The sequence below is a fragment of the Panthera leo genome, chromosome B1 (assembly GCF_018350215.1).
Source record: "Panthera leo isolate Ple1 chromosome B1, P.leo_Ple1_pat1.1, whole genome shotgun sequence".
NCBI classification, from domain to species: domain Eukaryota; kingdom Metazoa; phylum Chordata; class Mammalia; order Carnivora; family Felidae; genus Panthera; species Panthera leo.
Window position 1 is genome coordinate 166,111,757 of NC_056682.1, and position 21,966 is coordinate 166,133,722.

The window sequence follows — 21,966 nt, forward strand, 5'->3', positions numbered from 1 at the left end:
ATCCAGTTGTTACTGGCTGACTGGCCCATAGCCCTCAGGCAAACAAAGCCACTCCTCTCAGGTGTGTTATTCCAAGGCCTACAGATTTCCTCCCAGAAGCTGAAGGCAAAAGCCAAACCTCTATTTGGGTAAGGCTAAAATTCTTTACTCAACATACACTATATGTTATGAAGCCAAATGTTAAATATCTAATTATAAGATTTTCATTTTGAGTTATCAATATACCTACTTTCTTCATACTTTTATCAATGTTGTCTCTAGTCTTCTTCCTCCCTTCCCCATTCTTACCTTCCCTTTATCCTGTTTCCCTCATCATTGTCTGATTCTCTCAACATTTAGTCCTACTCTGGGGCATTCCTCTCCCCTCAGCAGCATGTCCAGCAAGTTATTTAATATTAGAAACATCTTGTTTACAGTGGAATTGGTTAGTGAAAAACCTGTTTCTTCCTTTAGTTCTAAAAAGCTATACACAAAATGGGCTCTGTGCACCTGGTATGTGAACATATGAGCTACATACTGTAGGTGGTCATAAAATTGGTACATAAGAAGAACATTCCACTAAAACTTTGGGGAGACCAGTCATCTGTCTGGCAGAAAATTCCTTAATTATGAGGTATCTGGTGTTCAGTAAATAGAGAATTGTGATCTGAAATAATGAATATAGATCTTTTTCTTTAATTATAAAGCAGCTAATACTCTTGAGTGCTTACTACATGTTTGAAAAAATACTGCACTAGGAGCAAAGAGAGCTTAGCTTCTGTCTCCTGTCAGGTCCTGTCTCCACTTCTAGATTAAACAAGTGTGTAACCTCTCTAAACACGACTTTCTCCACTGTAAATGGATGTAAAATGTGTGTCATCTACCTCATAGAGGTGCTGAGAGGATCCATGAAACAGTATGTGCACAGGGTTTTTTAAGTCTTAAAGTAAACGGATACTTTTATTGCTTTATATATTTAACAAAGAGCAACTTTGATTATTTCCTGAGAACCAAGGATACTGTAGAATGTTCTGTGAATCCAAGTGGGGTGTGTGTGTGTGTGTGTGTGTGTGTGTGTGTGTGTGTGTGTGTTTCTTTCTTGAATTCAAGTTCCTTTAGCTAGAGTTTATAATCTCCGGTTCTGCAGTTTCAACTACTTCCCATATTCATATACAAGACCATTTCTTTCACTTTATCTGAACCAGCTGCTGAATACCATAGAGTTACATAGGATAGAAAAGATAGTAGATAGATGGTAAATAGATAGATTTTACATATAATATATCTTTTATTATCTTAATATATGCATATATAATTATGGGAACATATGTATATGTGTAGATGCTAGTCGTTTCCATTGTTTAAAAAAGGGTGATTGTAAAAAATCTGAAAATTTGGTAAAACAGAGACTCGTATTCTTGCATGGCAACACTGAACGGGAACTGAGTAGCAACAACCCCTTTGGACATGCAGTCTCTGGTGTGCCACAGCCCCTACTACTCCTCACTGTTGCCCACCTTACCTATGTATTTTCCCTGCCTAGTTCCTATGGACATAGGAATTTGCAGCCTATGATTAAGCCACGAAGAGATAGGAAAAAGCATTCCGTAAGAACTGGACAAAAAATCAAAAGCAAAGAGAGAGACAGTTGAACTCACAGAAACAGTGGAATGGTGCCTGGCAAGGGCTGGAGGGTGAGGAAAATAGGAAAAGGCTGGTAAAAGGGCACAAACTTCAGTTATAAGAAGAATAAGGTTTGAAGATCTAATGTATAGCATGGTAACTGTGGTTGATAATACTGTATTGTATTGAAACTTTCTAAGGGACTAGAACTCAAATGTTTTTGCCAAAAGAAGGGGGGAAAGGTAAATATGTGAGGTGATGGGTCTATTAACTATGGTGGGGATTTGACAATGTATAGCAATTCATCACATGGTACACTTTAAATATGTTACGATTTTATCTGTGAATTTATACCTCAAGAAAGGTGAAAAAAATTTTTAATTAAAAGCAAAAAAGAGAAACTCAGAAAGTCACTTGGAGCAGCCTTAGAAGGAGACGTACATGGTTTTAAATGGAAAGCAGCAAGAAGCTGGCCAAGGGAGTAGAATGCCTGGGTGGTTACAGGAATTGAAACCAACGAAAGGAAAGCCTGTGCAGGGCAGAAGCAGTCTCTGCAACACGCATTCCAGATCCCCGTCTTCCACAAGGCTTGGGCTGCAGAGTGCTAACAGGAGGCACACCTGGCATCCCAGAATTGACTTTGGCACAAGGCAGCACATGCTAATCAGCAAGCTGCCAGCCCACCAGCCGCCCTCCTTCCCGCTGTCGGCGACGCATCCCAGTCAGCCACTGCCAATTAGGAAAGTGACTGAGGCAAAATACATTAATAAACCATGGCAAGGAAAATTAGAAAGCCTTGCTAGTTCTAGTCTGAAGGCAGATTTAGAAGCTGTTTCGGGAATATAGGTGGCCTGGTTAAGCTTGATTGATGAGAATGACTTATTAGTAAGGGCACGGGAAAAGAGTTAAAAGTGTATCCTATGATTTTGTCGAGGATGTACAAGTATCACTTCAATAGAGTTATAACCATTCAAATCATGAGGGCAGGTTATCCTATCCCATTGTCTATACCGAAATCTGTGTAATCATAATGATGAGGAAAAAAATACAATAGCATTTATTGTACACCTTCTGGTCCTCATATACTCTCTTAGACACTTCAGATTTACTCATTATTTAATTCTGAAAAGAAAACAAAAACCAGAACTCCAGTTAGGAAAGTAATTATCCCCCTTTTCAGACAAGAACATTGAAACCTGGAGATATAAGCGACTATTTCATTATCAGACAGCAGGTCAGTAACAAAGAATTTGACCTTACAGCTCTTTGATTCCAATGCTTTCACATTTTCTATTGCACTGTTATGCTGTGAAACTACTTTTTCCTTTTTTTCCGTTTTTCTTTTAGAGCCTGAAGTCAGAAATATCCTGGGTGATTTCTTCATACAGGGCTAATTTCTGTTTGAGAGTCAGGCTTACTAAACATAGATCAGAACTTGAGGTGAACCTTCAGATTTGAGTTTGCTAGTTAACTGTTAGTATCAGTAGTTACCTATTAAGGTATTTCAGATTCCTTGCTTGCCCTATTCCTTGCCCCAAAGTTGATGCAATCTGATTATGGTTCAGCATCTAATATATTAAATGGCTTTTCAAAGTTCAGTCCTTCCAGGTGTCATATTCTGCGTTTTTTAGCAAAATTAACTGGGTTAACCCAGGTCTTTAAAAGTATAGCTCCATGAAATAACATCACTGTAGTCATTAGAAACTTCTGTTTAGTCCTAGGTGAAGAATTTGATTACTGCTTTTGACTGCAGTCTATAAAGTCATTTCTCTATAATTTACTTTGTTTTGGAACTCATCCGTGAAAGCTGATACCCTTATAGCATATATGAGGGAGAATTCAGGTGTTTCAAAAGGAGGGCGTTTTGCTTCAATTTTTTTGTAAATATAATTTTTGTTTTCTTCCTTCTAAGCTTTGCAATAACAAAATGGAAAATAATGTCTTTTATAGTCTGAGTATTTCACTGTTCATACAGGTTTAGGTCATTAAATATTTAGTTTCACTAGAGCAAAATTTTGACTGCATACTTATCCTTAGTTTTTAAACTGCCAAAAAAAAAAAGCTATTATTTATTTTCAAAAATCCTGGTCTTTCAAGGAAATGATTTCCACTTGGGCGACTTTTTTGTGATAAATTTTTTTTTAATAATGTATTATTCATCACAAATAACATACTATCTCCCAGCTAAATCACCTCAGGGAGCTATAAGAAGTCACCAAAACTATTAACATTTGAACAGTCACTCTGCATTTTATGGCAATGCAATTACAAAGCTGAAATAGTAAAAGGATTTGAAAACAATGGAGAGTTTATACAGATGGTGTTTTATGCAGTCTCCTGTTCTTTCATTGTCTTATTGTCATCATACTGGATATATTATTTTTTTAAACTCATGAAATCTGAATATTACTGTTTTAATTCAAGCTGCTTCAATGAAGTACATAGACTGCGTGGCTTGTAGACAAGAGAAATTTATCTCGCATGGTTTGGGAGACTGGAAGTCTGGGATCCGGATGCTAGCATGATGGGGTTCTGGTGAGGCCCTCTCAGGTGTGGACTGTTGATCTCTCATTATGTCCTCACATGGCTGAAAGAGAGTTGCTTTCTGGCCTCTTCTTAAAAGGGCAGTAGTCCCATTCATGAGGGCTCCACCTATGTGACCAAAATCACCTCCCAAAGGCTCCACCTCCCTAACACTGGAGATTAGATTTCAACATATGAATTTGGGGGAACATAGACATATGAATTGTGCTGTCCAAAACAATTACTGTGACATTTATAGTAACACCAGACTAGATTCTTATTTCTTAAGTAATGAAATAGAGGGTCAGGGATTTCACAGTGCTCCTCCTGACCAGCTGTATTCAACCATTTTTACATCCAGCCTTACTTTCATCCAGAACGTCTACCTCTTTCCTGTTATTATTTGAGCTTAGATGTGAACCATGCTAGGTTTCTTCTTATAAGTCACCTCTCAAATATAATAAATTATGGTTGATGGGCAATTCTTACAAGACATTGGTCTTAAGTCATCATGACACTTCTAAACCCATGTGACAGCAAAAGGCTCTCAAAATATGCCTAATCAAAGAGCTGAATCATAACCTTTTAGAAATCTAGGAAGAAAGTAGTTCAGTCATGAAGATGGTAGGTTAACAAGACCAGAAATTTGTGGATCCACTCTGAAAAGACCTGAGGGCTTTCTTGGAACAATGGAAGAATGGAGGGTAATCTCAAAGCTTTCCTTTCTCTTCACTTGTAAGCCCCTTGGTTTCTCAAGATAGGAAATGAATAACTAAAGTAAAATAGCCCAAGGCTTTCTAGAGATCCATTTAAGCAGTGTAATCCTGTGTCTTTTGATTTTACTTAAACCACCACTAGATGGGACTCTTGCATCCTTGGTTTAGATTCTTAGCTTCTTTATCCAAACTTTGGGGGCCTTAATAAACTCAGAAATAACAGAGAAGCTAGTACCCTTTGTCTTACGGGTTCTAAAAGGGACATTCGCTTATATCATTTAATGTTCAAGCATATAAAATATATAATTCCCATTTTAGAGATAAAGTCACTGAGGCTGAGAGAGAGAGCAAAAAGGGAGAATCTAATATTTGTTGAGCAATTCTGTGTACCAGGCATATATGATGCTTCTACAATCCTCCCAAATCCATTAAAAATACCATTTCCATTTTGCAGATGGGGGAGGGACTGAAGCTTAGGAAAGTCACCTAACTGCTCTGTCAGAAGCAGAATCCAAACTCTTGCCTGATTTTAGTGCACATTTCTCTGTGCATAGCCACTGCTCAAGCAATGTATAAACACTTTAATGCATGATATAACTTTAAAATTTCTTAAGATATTAGGGGCTTTAGCAGTAAAATGCAAGGGTTAGAATTCATGATCTTGAAAAATACATGATATGGTCATACAACTGACTTTGAAAGAGGATTCTATTTATAGATTAGGCAGGGTAATGTAGTAGTGTGGGTTTTTGAGATTGACTGCTAGTTTTGTATCCCACTTCCCCTACTTGGTAACAGTATGAACTTCAGTAAGGTAGTCAACTCACTTAGCCTCAGTTTCCTCAACCGCAAGTGAGTATGATGATAGTACTTATAGTAGGTGCTTCTAAGTGACACATTTTATTGTCGTATCTGGAGTAATATAAGAATATGAGACTTGTGTGCAACAGATTTATACTATCTTTACATCACATTTATATTACAATGTTCTGATTAAACTTACTTTATTTTAAAGCTTACTAAATTCTTAACTTGTATTTTCCTTCCTATAGAATTACAAATATGGTCCACCGCTGTTACTGTTCAGTTTTTAAAATTAGTTCTTTCAATCAGTGAACCAACAGATAATGAGTATTCACTGTTGCCAGAATCTGAGTTAGGTGGCAGCATTTTCAAAAGACACAATGAGCCACATGCCCACAAGCCGCTCAGAGTGTGGAGGAGTGAGACAGAAGTAAAGAATTATGGGTGCCAAGAGAGAAGTATGTTAAAATAAGGTAAGAGCAAAAAGCAGAAACAATTATATCTGAAGAAGAAGACTTCAGAGAATCCCAAAGGGAAGAAGAATCAAGTCAAGCCTTGCAAATTAGTATGCTGGAAAAGGACATATTCTAAGCAGAGGGTACATAGTTATCAAAAGCAACATGAAGCTTATAGAGAACAACCAATTATTGATGGGTGTGCCTTAGGCATGGGATTCATTTATTTGTAACGATAGTTGGACAGATGGAGGCCAGCTCCTCTACAGCCTTACATCCCATGCTAAAGCCATGGAAACTGCTTGAAGGGTGTTTTAGCAAAGGAGTAAGATCGATATATTTGAGCTTGGCGAAGAGTCTTATACGGAATAACAGATAAAAAGACTGAAACGGTATGAATGATACAGGGTGATTATTAAGAGGTAACTGACATCAGCTGGGTGAGAAATAATAAAAGCGTAAAATAGGACAATGGATATTGGTGGAGTTACAGACTTGAGATGTCGACACTAGGGAGGGAGAATATGCAGGACCTGGTGAGTCTGAAGGGTTTGAGAAATGCAGGCATTGCAGAATACCCCTAGATTTCCAACTGAGTGACTAGATAAATGTACTGTTCTCCCCTACAATAGAGAATTATGGAAGACATCGTAGGTTTTGGTTCAGTTGTGACAGTTTAAAATTTGAGATTTCTGTGGGACTCCTTTGTGTCGGATTACTATAAAAGTTTTCTCTGCTCTCCCTGTCCCTAATCTTACCTTCCTCTGTTCCATTCTACGCAGTACAGCAAAAGTGATCTTTCTGAAGCTCAAATTTAGTTATATAACCCTCTCCTGCATGAGCCCTTTCTGTGGCTTTACAATGCAACCACTGACTGAAACTTTTACCATGATTACAACTTTGTGAGGCCTCCCTAGCCTAACCCACTGTATTAGCCCCCTTTTGCTATGTTGACCTACATCAGGCCTAGTACCATATTTTTCCTTCAATAAACGTATTTCCCAGACTTTTCAAATCTCCTTTTATGTCTTGCTTCTTCCTGGAAACCTCCTCTTACTCCAAAATGTGAATAGATATCCATAGGGAGTCTTAGAGGACCCTATACTTTTCCATCATTTGCTATACTGTCTGTGTAACATGTCTACCAATTATCTGCATCTTCTGGTAGATTATATTCTCCTTGAGCATTTCATTCATGTTTTTATATAGGCATGTTTAACAAAGTGACAGGCATGTAGGAGACTGAATACATCTTTAGAGGAAATGAATGTCGTATAGGAGATTCAGTAAATTTTGTGGAGATATTCAGGAGATGTTCAGATATTTGGGACTGGAGCTCATGAGATATATCCTTGAAGATCTTCATGATATGGAAGGAGGTTAGGAAATGGGAATAAATGATACTGTCAAGAGAGAGCAGTAACATAAGAAGACTAGAAAAGCAGCGTGTTGCTTTGTGGAATGTGAACAATTAAGTGATCAGTGGTGAAGGACAGCCCACAAAGAGAATGGAAGAAGAGTAGTTAAAAGACAGAATGTGTATCGAATACTGGTAGCTGTGGAGTCTCTACTTAATGGGACTCCACTGTTTAGAAGTGGGCCTTGGGGCTGTCTTAAGCTGCATTTGCACAGCCATTACATTGGCATGAGTAGCCGGAGGCCAGTGTGTGTCTGTTCAGTTTAGATGTATTTATTAGGTAGTTGGGCACGTTAGAGGGTCAATACAAAACATTCCTTTCTTCCTTTCCTAAATTTTCATAGGAAAATTTCTGGATAGTCCCAAGTGTACATTTGTTAGATGATTAATTGTCTTTTAGTAACTTACAGAATACTAGAAATCTTGAGTCCACCAGTGGACTCCCAATCAGGACTACCTTTCTTTGCCTCTCTTATTGCTCGATGTAGTCGTATGACTAGTTCTCAAAGACATAGGAGCAAAAATTAAGTATAATTTTCCATTTGTAGCCTTAGGCTCAGAAACTTGCCCTTAAAGTGAGTGGATGTGGCTCTCCTCCTTTCCCCTTTTGTTTGCTGAAATGCAGATCAGGTGTTGGCAAGCCCTCTTGAACCTCCAGAATATGGGCAACACCTTAAAAATGGAAAAGAAATAAGAAAGAGGAAGCCTAAGTCTTTGGTACCAAGGCCATCATGTCCTTGGATGTCTTATACCAAAATTGTCAAAGGAAAGTTGGGAGGTGGGGGCTTTCAGTGTATTTTGTCCACTTTCCTACCTGTTCCAGACCATAGTCTTTACCTGGTGCTTAGCTTAATAACTTTCTAAAGCTTAACTAACTGTAACATTATATATGTGTAATATGTATATATACATATATATCTCCACATTATGTACTAAATATTCTCTATATTCCATATACACACTATTATATATACAATATTCTGAATGAGGTTATTGAACACGTAAAATGTTTCTATAAAAACTCTGTTGCAATGATCATACATACTCTCTAATCTTAAATATTACAAGGCATCCATTTCCTTGGAAATTGAATTCTGGAAAAAATAGCTGGCATTAGGCTATTTTTTTTAAAATTTTTTTTTTAACATTTATTTATTTTTGAGACAGAGAGAGACAGAGCATGAACGGGGGAGGGTCAGAGAGAGAGGGAGACACAGAATCCGAAACAGGCTCCAGGCTCTGAGCGGTCAGCACAGAGCCCCATGCGGGGCTCGAACTCACGGACCGCGAGATCATGACCTGAGCTGAAGTCGGACGCTTAACCGACTGAGCCACCCAGGCGCCCCTGCATTAGGTTATTTTTATGTATTTATGTATTTAACTCCAAACACACACAAATATAGGCACTCATTTCTGTTTCTTTACCTCAACAAATAGGGTACTTGCTTCATAAACTATATTTATTCATTCATTTAATGCAAAAATATGTTCCAGGCACTATGCTACACCTTTCAGATACAAGGTAAACAAGAAAGATATAATTCCTACTCTTCGCAGAGGTTACAGTCTGTCTGAGGAGATGGGAGGGTAAACAATATATATAACATATATTATGAATGTTGTGTTTTGGGAATATGCAGGGTGCTCTCTGGTAACATGAAAGGGGCACTTAACCCAGATTTGGAATAGTAACTGATCCTCATAGCTTGAGGCTGTGTTACTGATTCTCTAGAGTCTCTGAATATTCATATACATTTTCATGTATGTACTTTCACATTCATCGTGATTGCAAATAAATTTTAGTCTGTAGCCATGAGCTTTTAACATAGTGCTAATTTAACAGTGTATATAGATGTTAAATTAGGGTTAGTAACACTACTGTATGAAGTTCTTACTTTCAATCTTAAAATATAATTTTGATTTTGCTTACGGGGAAAGAATTAAATAATTGGCCAGATTTCACACATAACGTTTTTTGCCAAAAATACAATCAAGGCAGTTAATGCGTGTGTTTGGTGGGGGGTTGGGGGAGTGGAATATTAGGTAAGCTAATTGAATAAATTAGGTGCATAGAATTAAAAACTTGGTTTTTCTTGAATTTTCCTATTTTCCACAAGTTATTTTAAAATGATGTAAATACAGCAATATTATAGCAATACTCTCATAATTCATTTTGATTCATGTTTATATGCTTTCAAAGTCCCCCTTTTAACATTCAGTTAGCAGGAACACAGTGAACTGTCAGAGCATCTATGTTTCAAATTTAATTATGCTGGCCGAATTCAGAGATTTCCGAATTTGCCTTATGACTATCAGTCATCTGCTGACATCAGTTCCAGAAGGTTGCCTATATTATATTGATTGCTAAATGTTCCCCAGTGTTTCTGATTATCTGTCAAGCTCAACTACCCAGAACACAACCAGAAATTCAGAAGTAGAAAAAATAGACATCTGACTAATAACATGGGAAGTTATACAAAATAATGCATTAAAATCAAGGCACTGGGCTCCAGGCTTCAGCACTGACATGTGAAGAGCTTGCAAGTTGTCACTCTTATCCTTGCCACAAGAAAAAGCTGAGCAAACTGAAAATTAAAGACTTTTATTGCATTTGTAAGAGAATCGAGGTGACAGGCAAAGTGCCATCCCAAACTGTGAAGAGGCAGACACATTGAGAGGGATGCAGCTAAGTTTTTTTTTTTTTTTGTTTTGTTTTTTTAACCTGAAAGGGATGCTACTAAAGCATCATGCACTGCAATGATACACTGAGAGCCTTATCTATAACTGAAGCCATGTCCAGGAGAAGGGACCGGGCAGAACCTCATCCCAACCAACAGGAGGGCGATCCTCCCACTCCAGCCCCTCTGGCCTCGCTCCCTCATCTAAGGGGTGTGAACTCATGAAAACTCAACAGAGATCAGAACTTCAAGGAAATGGATTGGGCATGCGGCAGCCAGGGAAGGGAGTAAGAAGAATGGGGCATAAAACGTACCAGAGGAGACACAGTTGTGAAGATTACAGCCTAAGACACAGGCCCACCGGAAGACTGAGGTTCAATCAGAAGATTATAGAACAGCCCCCCTCCCTTACGCCTTCCTGCCACACCAGCAAAGCTCCAGGAGTGACCTAGCAATAGCTTTTAGCAGAAAGATCTGAAGTCTGGGAGGAAGAGTGCTTTGGGAAGTCCAAAGTCAAGAGGGTAAAACCGCAATAAGAAAATGAAAGGAACTTGGATCCTGTGGCACCTATAGTGATAGCAAACACTAAACACAGCCACCTTATAGCCAGACTGACATAAATCCTGCACTAAACGTCTGTTTATCTCAGTTTCCATTACCCAAATGAACATGGTCAAAGTTCAACGAAACAGTATCGGGGATGTGTGTCAATTATATCTCAATAAAACTTGGGGGTGGGAGGGCGGATGAAGAAAAATAGAAGGCATGCCAAAAGGAAAAAATACAAATCAAACCAGTTGGAAGAGGAAAAGCAGACCACAGAACCAGACTCAGTTATGACAGAGATGTTGGAATGATTAAACAAGGAATTAAAAATAACTAAGATTAATCTGTTAAGTCTGTTAATGTCCCTAATGGAAAAAATAAACAACATGCAAGAAGAGATCAGTCATGTAAGTAAAGAATTGGAAGCTCTAAGAATCAAAAGGAGTGATCTTACATAAGAAGTGATCATGCCATTACCCTGCTTAAAATGAACAGTATAATGGTTTCCCATTGCTCTTGATGAGAAGTTAGATTACCTTAACACCATCCAACAGGTTCTGAATGATCTGGCTCCTGCCTCCCGCTCTGGCCTCATCTTCCATGAAACTCTAATCTGTCTTCCTGCCTTCCAGGCTTCTTTTCATTTCTCTTAAATGCTTTCCTTATGTCCCTGGCTTCCTATGCATGCTATTTCCCCAGTCTAGCATTATCTTCCCTTGCCTGATGACCGCTTTAACTTTTCCCCTTATTTCCTTAGCGAAGCCTAACTCAAATTCCCAGTCTAGGTAGATCACTTGATTACAGTCCATCATAGACCTTGCCCAGTTGTGATGTTAGGTTACTTTGTGCTCTTTTAAAAATATATATATTTTAACTTTTATCTTTCTGTGGCTTTGCTCACATTCCGTTCACAGCTCTACCATGTGTAGCACAAAATGAGGACTAAATGTTTATGTGCATTATAAAATTTTTTTTAACGTTTATTTATTTTTGAGACAGAGAGAGACAGAGCATGAACGGGGGAGGGTCAGAGAGAGGGAGACACAGAATCCGAAACAGGCTCCAGGCTCTGAGCTGTCAGCACAGAGCCTGACGTGGGGCTCGAACTCACGGACCGCGAGATCATGACCTGAGCCGAAGTCGGCCGCTTAACCGACTGAGCCACCCAGACGCCCCTATGTGCATTATAAAAGAAGGAATAGATTTCTTGCAGGTATCCTAATGAAGTTAATGCTTATCAGCTGCAGATCATTGGAGACGTAGTTTCAGTAAATATGTATTAATTCATTTAGAAACTATTTGATGGCCTCCTACTCTCTGCTGAGCACCCTTTTACCTTTGGGGGAGAAGACAACGAACAAGGCTCTACTCCATGTAGTTCACTGGGAGGATACAGTCATGTAAACCAACAGAAAATTCAAGAAGGACACAACGTGATTGAGGTAGCCATAGGACCAGGTCACAGGTGCCTTTAGGGGTGAAATCCTGCAGAATGCATCAGCGGAGTATGCTCTCTGAAGTGCAGGAATCTTTGCACTCGTGTTCGTTGGTGTGTTCCCAGTGCCTACAAAAATAACTGGCGTTGAGTAGGCACTCAGTAATGTACTTAGGGAAGGAAAGATAATTAGGTATTCTTAAAAAAGAGGGGGAAGGATCCTAGGTAGAGGAGATAATATGTTGCCTAGACTGACAAATTGCTCAAACTGAGAAAACATTCATGTCACTGCAGCTTCAACCTCAAAGATGAAAATGGCTTCCTTTAGGTCATAGGGGCCTTTCTCCGAGAAAAATGGCTTCAGGAAGAAAAGGATTGGGTAGAGGGATGTGAGTTTTAAATGTATTAAGTCCAGGATACATTCAGGTAAGCAAAAAAAAAAAAAAAAAAAAAAAAAGTTATAATCTTTCACAATATTGTGCACACTAAAAGTGTCCTTTCAGACATATTCTTCTAGATTATAGTTGATGGTTTCTAAATTCTCACAAATTTTAATTTAGTGGAGTTTGAGTTCATTAGGCTTTATGACAAGATATGTTATCTAAGTTCTCATTTCTGCACCTAACACAAAATTTCAGTGTTTTTATCCTTCAGATGTAGGACAATCACGAGTTAAAATTGCAACCTTAAAAATAAAATAAGTGCATTTATTACTCTATTTGTAAGTGCTAAAAAAAAAAAACAAATCTAGCACTTTTGTTTTCAGAATGTCTGGGTTTTTTTTTCTGCCATTTCTGCCAGTAACCAGCAGGTGGTGTCACACAATTTTACATTTGTGTCCTATTGCGTTGTGCCGTTTGGTTTCCAAGACTTCCATCCCACACCCCAACCACAAAGACTCACACACAACATCTGATGGGGATGAAAGTCTAAAGGAGGACTGTATCGTATCGTATCGTATCGTATCGTATCGTATCGTATCGTATCGTATCGTATCGATTTTGTTTCATTTCATCTTGTTTCATTTCATCTTGTTTCATTTCATTTCATTTCATTTCATTTCATTTCATTTCATTTCATTTCATTTCATTTCATTTCATTTCATTTCATTTCTCTGATTTAAATCTGTCTTGACTTTGCTTTCAGGGTAATATTTTTCTACACATGCACTGAGGCACCTTTTTATAATAGAGATACCGGTTCACATGCAGTAACTCTTTGGTCACTGTATCAACATTATGGGAAAACACTATTCATAATCTTCACTTCACAAATGAGGATACTGTGGAACAAAGGGCCTGGGGAATGTCCCCCAAGGTCACAAGATTAAGATTTAGGCATCTGGCTGTGGAGCTCGCAGTGTCAGTCTCTGTGCTGAAATCACCACCCCCCCGACCCCCCGATTTGATTTTATACTCTCAGCACATATTTGCAGCCAACACTTGGTGTTCCTTTACTTTGATGCTATTTGTTCAGCTCCTGAGTTCAGGTCTTGGCACTTATACCTTACATAAGAAATGTTAACATAGAATGAAACCAGAATATCAAAGAACTGTATGTCAGATATTGTCTATGTGTGGGGAATGATGACACATTTCCCATATATGCATCGAATTTTAGTTCTAAAACACTATAAGTTATTTGCCTTTTGTTTTACTGAGAAAGAAACTTAGGCCTCCCAAGGAAGCATTGAGTTATGGTAGTCACACAGAGGAGATAAAGAAAGAGACAGTCTGGTAAAAAATGTGGGAACATTCATTTTTGGAGGCCCTAGTAGGTATAGAAAAATGCCCATTGTTGGCAGACAGGCATGTGGAAGGTCTGAGCTTACCAAGTAAGTGCACCTCTTTTTTTAATGCCCAGATCTTCTATTTATAGTGTCATGGGAACAGGCGAGGCTGAACTAGCAGGCAGGAAAGCTAGCATATGAGAACCACACCCTTCCAGTGAAAAGAAAAAAAAGGGGAAGGGGGGAAAGGTAGAAACTCATAGTCAGTGTTACCAATTTTATTGTCAAGTTTACACAGTCAGATGAAAGAAAAAATTAGATATAGGGAAGATTTGAATATGGTGAAAAATAACCTCATAGTAGACTCATTGAATTGCTAGAATGTTTTAGTAGTTTGAATGACTAGACCCAGATCTAATTTTAAACTAGCAGTGTAGAATTAGAATCATAGTTAAATTTGTGGTTTGCCATAATTTGAACTTTGCATTTTTTGATTAACTTACTTTAAATTAGTCAACATTCATGTAACGATCAATCATTCCCAGAAATTCACACTTGAATTATAAATGATAAATGTCATCAGGTATCCCTTCTTTAAATTAAAAATCTTGTATTTTTTTTGTCTTATCGCAAAAACAAAGCAAGTTCACTGCAAGAAAAAAGGAAAAAATAAAAAAATGAATTGCCTCCAATGTTAATTCCCCAAGAAACTAATATTACCATCTTAGATTATATCCTTACAGATTGTATTCTTTCATGCTTGTCTAGTAAAATACCAAAGAAATGAAACAACAAAAAATCAGTCACAAGTGCATTGTCTATTTTATCCATCCAGACCACATAACACTTTCTTCCCCAAAGTGGTAACTGAAGTGTCCTTTTTCGTTTTATGTTCTATTTACTAAGCTCATACAGGTATATCTATATTGATACAAATATCCAAGTGCAGATATTTTCATGAAAATTGAATCATGAACTATTTTTAAGCAAAATGTATGGTAGATACATTTGCAATGAATTAGCAGCCCTGCTTTACTCTTTGTAATATTGTTGTGGTATTACTAGCGTAGGTAATCAACAATTTATTAAACTATTTCCCAATCGATGAATATGCCAATGGCTGCCGCCTTTTTACTTTTACAAGATGTGTTCATGTAAAGAGCCTTGTGTATCATTTATTGCTTTATATTTTCCTGCTGTCATTTCAGTAAGAGACATTTCTAATAGCAATAGTGATAACAAAAAAGAATTAAAGTAGCTGACATTTCCTGAACACTTATGATGTGCCAGATTTTATGCCAAATTCATACTAAACCGTCACAACGTACCTCTAAAGAAGGTAGAGTTTATAATTCTATTTTGTATTTGAAGAAAGTAATGGTTGAGGAACTTGCTGTAAGTCACAGAAAAACAGCAAGTATTGGAGCCAGGATTCAAACCCAGGCCATGTGACTGGGAGGCCATCGGAGGACATAACAGTACAGTTAACCGGTATTTTATACTGCCCTGCCCCATCTAGAAGAATTGCTGGGGATCAGGGTAGATACCAGCAAAAATGGTGGAGTATGAAATTCCAAATAAAAGCCTCCTGGTATTAGGGTGAGGAAATGGGGCTCATTCAGAAAGTATTATCAGCACTTTATGGTGCCTCCCTGGAAGACATTTGCAAAAAGCTTGTCTTTGTATGTTACCTGACTCAGAATTCTCCTGGTGCAAAAGTTGCTACTAGGGAGATGTCACTGAAAGTATTTATAGGCAGATGTTTTAGTTCCTTCTGCCTGAGGTGACGGATAACATTTGGGACAAACAATGGTCTAACCAAAGAGTTTGAGAGGAAGGGCTAAGGAAGAATTGTACAAAAGTAGTTTCAAAGGCAGCACTGACATGTATTTTGGAATCTAAAAGTCCACGTGTATACACAGAGCTTTGTGAACACTCAATAAAGACCTGAGACAGTCGGTTAAGCGTCCGACTTCGGCTCAGGTCATGATCTCACGGTCCGTGAGTTCGAGCCCTGCGTCGGGCTGTGTGCTGACAGCTCGGAGCCTGGAGCCTGCTTCCGATTCTGTGTCTCCCTCTCTCTCTGACCCTCCCCCGTTCATGCTCTGTCTCTCTCTGTCTCAAAAATAAATAAACATTAAAAAAAAAATTTAAAAAAAAGACCCCAGAAAGCCCTAAACTTTCACCTCTTGAGGCCCTACAGAAGCAGAAGTATGTATGCTAAAGCAGGGTTGTAAACTACCTGGCTGAAAGTTGAAGACATATCCCAACCTACACACGGAGCCACTTGGCAAAGACTGAGGAAATGTTTTGTTCCAGGTATTTAAGGAAAACTGTCTAATCATCAGATAGCCACTATGCTAAAACAAACAAACAAAATCCCAAAGAACTCAGTGGCCCCAAACAAAAAGAATCAGACTTTATAGAATAAGTTAAGAAAAGTCACTAGGGGTGCCTGGGTGGCTCAGTCGGTTGAGCGTACAACTGTTTATTTCGGCTCAGGTCATGATCTCGAGGTTCACAAGTTGAAGTCCTGCATCTGGCTCTGCCCTGACAGCTCAGAGCCTAGAGCCTGCTTCGGACTCTGTGTCTCCCTCTTTCTCTGCCCCTCCCCCTCTTGTACTCTGTCTCTCTCTCAAAAATAAATAAAACGTTAAAAAAATTAAAATAGTAAAAATAAAATACCTATAAATACATTTAAATAAAAAAAATTTAATGCTTATTTTTGAGAGAGGGAGAGACAGAGCGTGAGTGGGGGAGGGGCAGAGAGAGGGAGACACAGAATCCAAAGCAGGCTCCAGGCTCTGAGCTGTCAGCACAGAGCCCAATGCAGGGATTGAACCCACGAACCACAAGATCATGACCTGAGATGAAGTCGGACGCTTAACCGACTGAGCCACCCAGGCGTCCCTAAATCTTTATGACCTTGAATTACATAACAATTTCTTAGGTATGACACCAATTTGTAATCCCTATTCAGAAAGGATGCCCATTGCCGACATTCTCTTCAACACTAGCGTGGTATAAATCTTTTGAAGTTTGCTAACATTTTGGTGACTATATTGTTTTAAAAAGGCATCTTGGGGCAACTGCGTGGCTCAGTCAGTTAAGCATCCAACTTCGGCTCAGGTCATGATCTCACAGTTCGTGGGTTCGAGCCCCACATCGGGCTCTGTGCTGATCGCTTGCTCAGAGCCTGGAGCCTGCTTCAGATTCTGTGTCTCCTTCTCTCTCTGCCCCTCCCCCGCTTACACTTTGTCTCACTCTGTTTCTCAAAAATAAATAAATGTAAAAAAAAAAAGAAAATTTAAAAAGGCATCTCATTATCACTTTGTTTATATTTCCTTAACTGCTAAGGAAGTTAAATATATTTTCCTATATTGATTTGTCATTTGCATTGCTATATTTTGCATGTGTGTGTGTACATGTGTGCGCATGCATGCGTTTGTGCAAGCACATGTGTTGGGGAAGATGTGGTTTTGCTTGTGGATATGTGTGGTTTTATCTGTTTTGTTTCCTGTTTAAGTATTCTCCTGTACCCAGTTGTCAAAAGAATACATCTTCACAGTCGTCTAAAACCTTGCACTTTGAGACATGAAAGGGCAGTGCGTTTCTGTAAATGTGTTTTTTAATATTGACTTAGTAGTAGGTGAAGTAAATTTACTTTTCTACCTTTTATTCCTACTACTACCATCATATTCCTAGATGCATTCACTCATGATGAAAGACTCACTGCTATTTTGAATTCCTAACTCTATTGCAGATGAGAAGAAAAGGCTGCTTTATTTATCCTCAGGGAAAGCAAAAAATACAATAGTATACAACTTTAACATATGAATGAACATTTCTTTAACATTTTAACTCTTTTAATTTAATGTGTCCTCTATGTACGAAATTAAACTTCTATTGGATCTCTGATAAAACAGGTAATTGCAGACATTTGACTGCTGATGTTACAGCTTACCTCCTGCGTTATTGCTTTCTTTTTACTTAATCATTATGACTTCCCTGACTACTGGCAGAAAAGCTCTGCAGTGAAAGGAACTAAATTATTTTTTAAATGAGCAGAGTATAAAATATTCCTTAAAATGTAGTGATTTGCATTTTATAAGATTTAGGGTTTAGTTGCTTGTTTTATTTTCTATAGATTCTAAGCTTCGTTATGAAAGAAATTATGTCCTCATGACGCTAAGCGATCCAGAATTAATTTTATATTTAGGTAGCTATACTTAGAATGAAGAACTTCTTAATCATAGTTCCATTGTGATCACTGGTGTGGATGATTGGTCCATTGCTTAGCATGTTTTAAATAAACGATGAATAAATGCATGTGAGGCTTTGTGTGGGATTTTTTAAAAATAATGTTAATGCACGATGGATCAATTTAAAGTACGTACTTTCCTCATAGGAAATTCTACTTCAGTTATCACCAACCTTTGTACCCTTAACAGTATTCAAAAGAGAAAAAGGAGATTCATAGCAACAAAAATGAAAACTTAAAGCATTTCGGAGTTATTACTTCAAGAATTATAACAGCCATTTGTGATAATTAACTTTGCTCTGTTCTTCCAGTTTTTTTAAGTGGATACAGTGGCAGTGAAAGTAACTTTGAAAAAAGAATATTTCCAATGCTGTCTTGTATCTGTTGATGTTTTTGGTTCCTGTCTTTCTGCAGGAGTCACAACTGTTCTAACAATGACAACTCTAAGCATCAGTGCTCGGAACTCCCTCCCCAAAGTGGCTTATGCAACCGCCATGGACTGGTTTATTGCTGTTTGTTATGCATTTGTGTTCTCTGCCCTAATTGAATTTGCAACTGTTAACTACTTCACCAAAAGAGGATGGGCTTGGGATGGGAAGAGTGTAGTCAATGACAAGGTAAGTGAGAATCCCCTAACAGATTTAGTTTATAACAGACATGTTCCTAAAAATTGACATTAAAAACATTCAAATATAAATTGTGTGTGTGTGTGTGTGTGTGTGTGTGTGTGTGAATCATATTTCTTTTAAAGTATGCTTTTGCCTGAAATCCTTTAGGAGTGCTTGTTAGAGTATGACTTCTGTTGAAACCACTCCCTAGCATCTGCTGAGCTCTGACTGTGTGTCAGGCACTGTGCTAAGTTGTTTACATATGTTCTATCATGTAATTTTTACAACTTTATGACTAGTGTCTCTTTTTAATTCTCATTGTTCTGATGAAGGAGCTAAGGCTTAGTGAAGTCATTTACTTGCCCAAGCTCACACAACTAGTTAGTAGCTATATGTGATGGCAGATCTGACCATGAAGTTCATGCTCTTAAATACCGCACTACTTTATAATAAAGAGATTTGAAAAGAAAGTGGACTTTAATTTACCTGTTGTAGAATCTCAGGCTCTATCAGCAGTTGAGTTACTCTTCACCTACCCTCATCGCTGTTGCTTGGATAGAAAGGTTCAAGCGACATTGTTATCTCTTCCATGTTGTATGGAATAAGTACTTAGGTGCTGGAATGCTCAGAAAGTTTAAGTTGCTCATGTAGTCTATGAGACTCATTTGTTTCTAAGATTAATTTCTTTGGGAATTGTTGGTGTCCATTTTTAGGTTTCAAGTACTGAAGCTAGTGGAAGTTTTGAGCATTAATATAACATCTGTTCCCTTTCTTATTTAATGGATTATTATTCATCTGCATTAAGAGGAAGCTTTGGCTGTATCACAGTGAGATATAAAGTATTCTTAATAGTTAAGTTCTACTTGGAAGGCTTCTTCTTAATAATATACCTATTAAAATGCTTCTTCCATTAAATTTGGAATAACATACTTGGTGATTTTACTTCTTTGTCAGTTATTTAAATATAATTTTTTCTCATTTCTAGAACCATATTGCAGTTTAAGCATACAAATGATTGATGTTATAATTTAAAAGTCTTGCTCTTTTTCCTAATTTTGTAAACTGTAAGTTTTAGTAAGTGCTGGTTTATTTCATTTTATAAGCAACGTTTTGCATACTAACAGCCACTGAGTAAATATTAAAGGGAATCCAATTAGCTTTCTATGCTTAACTTCTAGGTTATTTCAGCATTTCCATTACATTTTATTATTGATTTATGTTTTCATTTTCCATATAATGTACTGCTTTTTTATTGCTATCTATGCAATTACTTCTTTTTAGTTATATTAGTTACACATGCGCTTTCATACTAACTTTTTTTGAAGATGAAATGCCAGATGTATTTATAAATGTCAGACAAGTTTATAAATATGTCACAAAAGATAAATAGTGGTTTGTGGTAAATTCTCCATATAGATATTCATTGATATATCACTTTTTAATGCTATGAGGGTGCCAATCAAATTGACATTGTGATTTGGCATATCAAATAAAATACCTTCTCCCTGTACTTGGAAAATAGAAGTACCTATAAATGCAAAAAAACCCATTCATGATGATGCATTCTAAAAGCAATTACCTAGTACTGAGGAATGCTGGAATTAAGTCAAACCACATATCAAATCACACAGAGCAAAGATAAATCCAGGACAAAATCATTGATGTTCCCATCTCATCTGCAAGAAAACAGCTAACAAATGTTATATTATTTCAGTTCTAAGTGGTTGGAATTCAGTGGTTAATTTAAAGGGAACATTGTATCAGGCACGTTGCTTGTTCTTACTTTTCCATAGTTAGGCCCTTGAGAATTTTTTGTTGAATAAAGAATCTAAGAGTTTCTTTTATGAAGTCTGCACATGTAACACCAAGGAAAAACTTCACTGCCTTCACGGAAAGAATGTTCAGTCTTTACAGTGGTGAATTTATCAGTGGGTACTCAACCCAATTTCATGATTCAAATGAATTTTGGGAGGTGCTCCCTAAACTTAGCTTGGAAATAATCACATTCTTAGGACTGAAAGGAAATCGAGTGCCCCAAACTAGCACATCTGCCTGAAAAAATATTTCAGTGCAGTCTACTTTCAAGCTTCTCTGCTTTAGTTTTCCTTAGGAAGAAATTTTTTTATGTGGAAAATGATAATTTATTTGAATTATAGAATTTTTGTCCACTGCCCATGTTGGTGTCCTTCCAGTTTTATCAGACTGGAAAAAGTCCTCAGCTTTCGAAGTTGGTATCATAAGTCAATGCAGTTCAATCATCTGTCAATAGAAAGAGCATATGAAAGGTTCTTAAACATTTGTAAACTGGCAAGTATTAATTTGCATCATAAGAATAATAATGACTCAAAGATGCATACCACTAGCATATGTTTGAAAAAGGAAATACACATTTAACATACAATTTATATGTAGATTGCACTCTGTTGATCTTGAAAGTTAGTTTTTGCAAATACATAAATCCACTCCATTCATATTCAAGCTACATTTGAGCCCTCTGTTAGAAGACATAGCCTACCTACTGTGCTCTGTGATCTTGGACGAGATGTTTTACTACTTTTAGCCTCAGGTGTGACACTAGATTACAAAACTTTTCACTCTAAAAGTGTAGTGCTGGATCAAATGCTCCATCTCCAGTTGTTATTCCTTTCCATATACAGAACGTATCTTATTATGAAATGCCCCAAGTTCTTCTGGAAGCTTCCCTCACAACCAACATTCTTCCGCTTGCCCAAGACTAATTCTTCCACTGCAGCTCTCAATCTCTTTCTCTCTTGTTCTTTTCTCAGCCTTGAAGCATCGGTTATTGTTTTCTTCTCATTTCATCAAGGCCATCTTCTCCTTTCCAGCTGCCTCCTTCCTTTCAGTAAGGAGTATGCTTACTCTGTTTCATTTACCATGGAGGCAAGAACTCTCTCTAGATCCTAGGTCACCCATTCCCCCACCTTCAGATTCTACCATCTTCTTCTCCATTCAAGCTTTTTGAAAACCGTGCTACGATGTCTGTGTTCTCACTTTCAATTTAATTCTCAGCCCACTGTAATCTGATTTCCTTTTCATGTATTGTCCTGTAACTGACGGACACCAATAACCTCCACGTTTTCAGATCAGATAATAATTTTTCATTTTTCTCAAGGGATCCCCATTCAACCCATTGAATATTGTTGGGCTTCAGAACTCCATTCAGGTGCAAGT

At 37.7% G+C, this 21,966-nt stretch overlaps 1 protein-coding gene across 2 annotated transcripts in view; it reads left to right on the plus strand.

Moving 5' to 3' along the window:
- The window catches only part of GABRA2 (gamma-aminobutyric acid type A receptor subunit alpha2), a 121,982-nt gene that overhangs the window by 89,613 nt on the left and 10,403 nt on the right, over nucleotides 1–21,966 (plus strand). For both annotated transcript variants that reach the window (XM_042934036.1, XM_042934035.1), the window contains exon 9: nucleotides 18,581–18,783. In XM_042934036.1, coding sequence (XP_042789970.1) covers nucleotides 18,581–18,783 — 203 coding nt within the window. The remainder of the gene's footprint in view (nucleotides 1–18,580; nucleotides 18,784–21,966) is intronic.